The following is a 7177-nucleotide window of genomic DNA, read 5'->3' on the forward strand; positions in this document are numbered from 1 at the left end:
GGCCCTGCAGAGAGGCCTAGGAGCCAGGGAAGAAGCTGCGGACATGTAGAGCAATGCCAGAGCAATGATAGGGAGGCGCAGAGGCAGTCACATTGTTCTTTCAGTGACAGGCGGCTCTTTGCGGCCGTAATGAGGCTCCCCATAGCGTTCAGAGGCTCCTGGAGGCGGAGGTGGCAATTAGTGGCACCGGCGGCAAGGCAGAGGCCTGGGATTTCCCTGCTGAGGAGATTAGAGCCTCCATGACTATTTCAGCTGGTTCTGCTGAAATACGAAGCCGCAGAAGCCCGAGGCTTTCACAGGCAAGCCTGCAATTAGGCGCGATAAGCACTCTCCAGCCCCAAAGGCTATTGAGAGACCTTACAGGAGCCCAGACCAGAGAATCAATTTAGAAAGACCAATTTCCTTTGTAATTTTGAGAAATCCAATTAAATTCAATTAAACTATTCAATTTTTAAGAAATAGTTGAGGAGAAAGCGATTAGCACAGCCAGTTCCAATTGAACTGAGTCTAAAAAAGTGGGAGCATGCTCCTCAGAGGCGATGACATCACTTTGGTAGACTCACTTCTATTGGTTACTGACTGAGTTAACCCATGCATGATCGCTGTCTCCACCTGCCCAGAGAAGGGGCGTATCAAGTAAGAACCAACACCCACATTTTTTTTAAAAATGACCCCAATGAATCTAAGGGGGAAATATAATTAGAACGATTTGCCAGCAGCAGATAAGCGCGTTAAAAAAAATACCGGAGGAATTAAGAACAGAATTTTAAAAAAATAAGAAAAAGAAAATTGAACTCTCAAAGTAAAAGATGTGGTATCGAAGAGGCATTGTTAATGCTGGAATTAGATCCCTAGCTTTTTTTATTAAGTTAGCCCACTTATTGGATTTACAATTTAAAATAATTAAAATCGGAATTGTCAGCAATAACACAGAGAGCCTGTGGCAAGTTTAAACTAGAGCACCATCCGCTGCTAAAAAGAGAACTGTGCAACCCTGGTAATAATCATTTATATTTGTTGGATTACAAGTATTTACTTTAAAACCATTGGAGATTTATATATCAAATAAGAAATTTAGCCAAGAGACCATTAAATATTGTTGAACAAATAAAAGTGATTGCAAGAGATGTGGATAACCCCTTGGTTTTCTTTCTAAATTGGATTGACTACTTGTTGATTTGACAGTTAAAATTGTGATTTTAAAAATTTCTAAACAATTGACTCAAAAGGAGACTTGTTAAGCAAAAACGTAACGCAAGATGGAATTAAGTGGAGATAACAGAATAGAGCTGATGTATCAAAACATTAAGGATCTTATATAGGAACAACATAAGGAGATGATGCAAATATTTGATCGTATAGACCAAAACTGGGAAAATATAATACAAGGAACAACGAATAAAGACCAGGACAATGAGGAAAGAATGGACTATCAGAAGAAGCGGAGGAGACAGCAGAAACAAGAAAGCAACAAGAAGACAACAATGAGGAGATAGTGTTAAAATTAATAGGGAATAGGGAATTAAAACAGGAGGAAAATATCTTAAAAGATTTGAAAAGGGAATGGAAGAAACAGGAAGATAGTTGGGAAAAGAGACAGAGTTAGAACAAATAGCTTTAAAACTATACAGTGGGCAAAGATGGAGAGGGGAGAGAAAATCAGAATGTATTGTCAAATTATAGATTTAGAGGCAGATGAATTAAAAGGCTTAAAATATCTAAAAGAAGAATATGGGGGGCAACCCCCCCCCAAAAAAAGAAGACTAAAAATTTGGATGGGGGCAAGAGATGTTAGATAAGGAAAAATGAGAGAGAAAGTAAAGTAAAAAATATTTCATGAAAGTGGTTCAATAATGTGTGATATTAGAATTATATAAGTATATGAGTAGTAGTGAAATGCTAGAATTAAACAAAAGGTAATTAGATAATGAAAGAATATATTTTAATGTCAACATGATTATTAATAGTAGAATTATATGGACTAGAGGATTGGAAAGGACATGAATATATGTATGAATAAGAATTAAGTTTTAATTGAAAATTAAGGTTTGAATGATGGTATTAGAAAAAATGAAATAGATATATTTTAAATGCTTTAAATCATTGTTATTGGTACCAGAAATGTATATTGAGATATTGAATAATGAAAGAAAGAAAAGATGGAAATTTAATATAAACAGATGTGAAAAGGTAAATAATAGAAACACGAATAACAAAACAGATGGAGGATGGAAAACAGAAATGAAATGTTATCACATCTTTGAACATAATAATGATGGAGGGGGGAAAAAGTTAAAACAGAGATAGAAATAAGAGGGCTACTCAGGTATCATACCATTCACGCATTGATATGTATACACATATAAAATAAAAAAACTTAATACAAATTTGTAATTTAAGGAATAAAACATAAAAGCTTTATTAAATGTAGTATATATTTACTGGTGTTAGTTACTGCACTTATTTCTCAAATTGTTATCTTCATTGTCTGCAATAATGGCTTACAAATCTTAAATAAATGAAAGAATGCAATAATTGAATTGCTTTCCACTAACTGGATAGTCATTTTCATTGTATATCTGACCTTAGATTATCATAATGTCTAGTGATTTAAGGCACTGAGAGCTGCTCACAGATATTCTCCATTAGAATTCATGGTGGCTGCATAGAGTTTCTTCATGAAATTAATCCACTATAACTATTTTAACACATACAAGAATACTAGAGTTCTAAGGATACATTTGGTTTTGCAATAGCATTATAATACTTCTTTTTTTCTAAAACAAAAGCATCATCGGAGGTCCTTGGTGCTCTCTGAACTTGGTTGTTTTTTTGCAGATTTTTCATTACCCAAACTAGTAATATCATCAGAGCACTTCATTTCAACCCTTAGCTACTAATATTTTCCTCTATCAGTAAAACATGATCAATTTCTGGATTGAACTTTTAAATTTACTTTTCATAATCTACTGTCTTTATTCTCACATATTCACATGATTTCCTGTGCATATTTTTACAATAGACCATCAAACCAATATCTAAAGTTTGTTTAAGCCAGCCTATTGTAAGGATAATACACCCTATAGTGCTGGTGCACATGAACATACAGGGAGATCCTATAGCACTAAAAATAGGAATACTGTTGCCTAAATCTATCTATCATCTATCTATCTATCTATCTATCTATCTATCTATCTATCTATCTATCTATCATCTAAAATGGCTGTGTGTGTATGTATGTTTCAGCATAACTCTGGAAAGCCTAGAACAATTTCAACCAAACTTGGTACACAGAAAACTTATTCTCTGGAAACAAATAATAGGGGAGGGGTAAGACACCCCCAAACCCCTTGGGATTTGTGTTCTGTTAAGATACAGCCTGTTGTGCCTTAAAATGGCTTCTACTGTACAGCACAGTGGAGTTGCCATGGTAACAAGCTCCTCAGTATGCCACAAGGGGGCATCCTCTGGTATGGGGGAAAAATCCAACATTAGAAATTATGTTTGGTCCAGTGGTTTTCCCCCTATAAATAAATATCTGGTCTCCATCAGGTTATCAACTAGTATTCTTTATTTAGCATAAAGCTATCCTAAATACTTTGTTGATTGACTTGTTTTCTTTTAATGATTTTTATTTAGGTAAAAGCTCGTTTGATTAAAATGGGCCATCTTAATTCTATGAACATTTTTCTTCGCCAAGAAATTGACCGGATGCAAAAAGTTATCAAAATAGTCCGAAACAGCCTTGTTGACCTTAAACTAGCCATAGAAGGAACTATTATTATGAGTGAGGTAACCAAGTACAGTATTATGTATAATCATCATTCATTCTGAAATAAAGACATTTTCTATTCAAATACACCATGACATGTCTTATCTTTCACTTCTCCAGAACCTAAGAGACGCTCTTGATAACATGTACGATGCTCGAATTCCTCAGCTCTGGAAGCGTGTATCATGGGATTCTTCTACCCTGGGTTTCTGGTTTACTGAACTTTTAGAAAGAAATTCCCAATTCCGTATTTGGATCTTTGAAGGAAGACCACATGTATTTTGGATGACTGGATTTTTTAATCCTCAGGGTAAATATCAATCATTATAAATAAAATCAACAATATGTTATGTTACAAGAGTGAAGCCATATTAGACTATTAAAAAGCATAACACTTCCATTTCATTTGATTTATTCTATCACATTCATATGGAAGGAGAGGCAGAAATCTAAGATAGATAGATAGATAGATAGATAGATAGATAGATAGATAGATAGATAGATAGATAGATAGATAACTTTTTTCAATTGCATGGTGATAAATTACAGTATATATTACTGTTCAGGATTTCTGTTAAGATTCTTGTGAAAGTCATATTTCTCTTTATTTGATTATTTAAGGAAAACAGTGAATATAGCATCATTTAAGCCATACATATTAAATATATACAGTTTTTTCTAAAACTTTTAACATGTACAAGCTGGTTTCAGATAGGTGAAAGTCAATATGCAGGCACAGTTATCAAGGATTTTTCCATTTTTATATAGAATTTTATTACAATTTGAAATAACTAAATGAAAACTTATCTGATACAAATTAATTGTATCAAGTGAACAAAATTCTGCATTTCATAAAGTGATTTAGAAAATTCAATGTTCTTTTAAGGATTGCCTTTGAAATTCTTATCCTGGTCATGATTAGAGGATTATCCACCCATTATTGGCTCCTTTGTTTTATTCACAAAAGACATTTACAGATTTTTTGGGGGGGAAAGATAATATAAGCCAGAAAACTGAAGCTATTTGGTATTCATCAATAGTTTGATGACTCTTGTGATGAATTGATGCCCTGTATAGTTCTTCTAAAGGTTTATTGCTCTATTTCTTTCTTTGACCAAATTCAGCTCCCAGTTTAAAAGCATTATGCTTCTCCAGATGTAAAATACAATCCAGGGCCTTAGTCTACATATAAACCAGACCAGACCAGATCAGAAGCATATTTATAATTGTATTTTCTTATTTTTTGTATTAGGTAATTTTACTGATTATTTTAGTGGTTCTTTTTTATGTGAACGTTTTAGCATAAAACACTACAGTATAAATATATATATGTAAGAAAAAGGTTGTATTAAACCTGTCTTATTCTTTGGCCCATTTTACAGGCTTTCTAACAGCTATGAGACAAGAGGTTACAAGAGCACATAAAGGCTGGGCTTTGGATACAGTGACCATCCATAATGAAGTGCTGAAACAGGTCAAAGAAGAGATCACTGCAGCCCCCCCTGTAAGTATACCATGGATACATCCTTTTTTGCATTAATTTCCAAACTAATTCTGTGTTTGATCATTCTAACCTGATTTTAAAAAAAAAATAAATGCTTGGTTTGTATTCACTTTAGATTTTTCAACAATGAAATGACCAATAAGAGAAAGAAAGCACATTAGTTTTTCACTTATGTAGCTCTGACATACTCCTTTCCTACCTTCCATTACCAAAGTAGCAAATATGGAGGAGAGAGATAGAGGATGATGACATTACTGTAACAAAAACTTCTCTAGGTTTATTTGCTTCTGTCATCTGAGGGCGGGGTGGGGGTGGCGGCTTTGCAGGAAATGTAGGATTCTTCAAGGCATTTTTCTTATTGCATTCTTAGGGAATTAGAGAATATACAGGTTGAGACCATGCCCAGACAGAAAGGTAAATAGACCATAAAATAGAAATCTCCTTTAAATCTCACAGCCCAAAAGGTATTTCAATTATTTTCAGTAAACACAAATATATGTTACATTATTCATTATCACTTAGAAACATTATAGACTTTTACTTTCTCAAATTTTGCTAGTATTTTTTTTTCATTTTGCTAATTATGCTATAATTTATACCACACAGGTTAAATCAGTCAAGCTATGTTATAATATTAAAAGCTGATAATTTTCTAACCATAATAATATACATTCTTTTTATATAGGAAGGGGTTTATATCTATGGATTATACTTGGATGGAGCTGGCTGGGATAGACGTAATAATAAGCTTACTGAATCTACAGCAAAGATTCTTTTCACTTTACTTCCTGTTGTACATATATTTGCAATTAACACAACAGGCCCAAGAGATCCTAAACTCTACGTTTGTCCCATTTATAAAAAGCCAAGAAGAACAGATTTGACCTATATCACTGCAATCTACCTAAGAACAACTGTATCTCCTGATCATTGGATACTGAGAGGAGTAGCTCTTCTGTGTGACATTAAATAAATTCTAGTCTTTGGATTACAACAGAAACACGCAACGTTCTTCTTCAGAACACAAGGACACACAAATTAGATATTCTGTTTCCTCTTTCTAGCAATTCTTGTATTGTTATGTTTTGTTTCCTAGTTATATTAAACCTTATTGTCAAAATGTAAAATCCATCTAAGTTTTGGTCTTTTTCTCCTTTCCATGATAATTGCACTTTATAACTATTATAGCATTTGAATTATATGGGACAAGTTTTTGGATTTTTTGTAGGAAGTAGGCTTTTTAAAAATATAACTATTTTCTTAGAACCCAAGTTTTAATTGGTGGGTGAATCAACTGCTTGTCAGAAGCTATAGAACAGCATATACCATTTTTGAAAGTATTGTGCAGAAAATATTTTTGGAAATGTGTGTGGGCATTTTTTTTAAAAGGCATTGCAAGTAACAGCCCAGTTACAACATTTTTAAGCAAGTTTGGCTGGATTGAAATGGAAGACATTAAGCCATTGGCAGGGGGAGGGGGCACATTTCTTTATGTAACCTACAGCCATTATAAGCATAATGATAAAGGCTGCTGTTGGAACAAATTTTACTACAGAGAATATTTTAATTTTTAGAATAATATGTGCCTTTACAGAGGGAAAACAGCACTTCCAGACTTACCTCTGAGGACAAAACCTTCACAATGACCAGTAGAGGGTACTAATATTGGACAATGATACTGAACTTTCTCAAATACTGGGTGGCCAGCTCATAGTTGCATATAAACATCCATGGAAGTAGATTCTTGTAAGATAACAATAAGAAACAAAATTACAATTATGATAAACCTGAAATAAGCCCAGATGTCTATGTTGCCCTACACTAAGTACCAAGACAGGCTTCTAAGAAAAATATAAATGTCATTAGAGGTACCTTCACATATTTTGTTCTAATGTGATATA

At 33.6% G+C, this 7177-nt stretch overlaps 1 protein-coding gene across 1 annotated transcript in view; it reads left to right on the plus strand.

Moving 5' to 3' along the window:
• Positions 1-6249, plus strand: part of DNAH8 (dynein axonemal heavy chain 8) — a 148333-nt gene extending 142084 nt beyond the window's left edge. The window contains 4 exon segments of the mRNA XM_032217125.1: positions 3640-3792; positions 3893-4082; positions 5155-5276; positions 5962-6249. Of these exon segments, the coding sequence (XP_032073016.1) occupies positions 3640-3792; positions 3893-4082; positions 5155-5276; positions 5962-6249 (753 nt within the window).
• Positions 6250-7177: the final 928 nt, after the last annotated feature.

Source organism: Thamnophis elegans, chromosome 4 (assembly GCF_009769535.1).
Source record: "Thamnophis elegans isolate rThaEle1 chromosome 4, rThaEle1.pri, whole genome shotgun sequence".
NCBI lineage: Eukaryota > Metazoa > Chordata > Lepidosauria > Squamata > Colubridae > Thamnophis > Thamnophis elegans.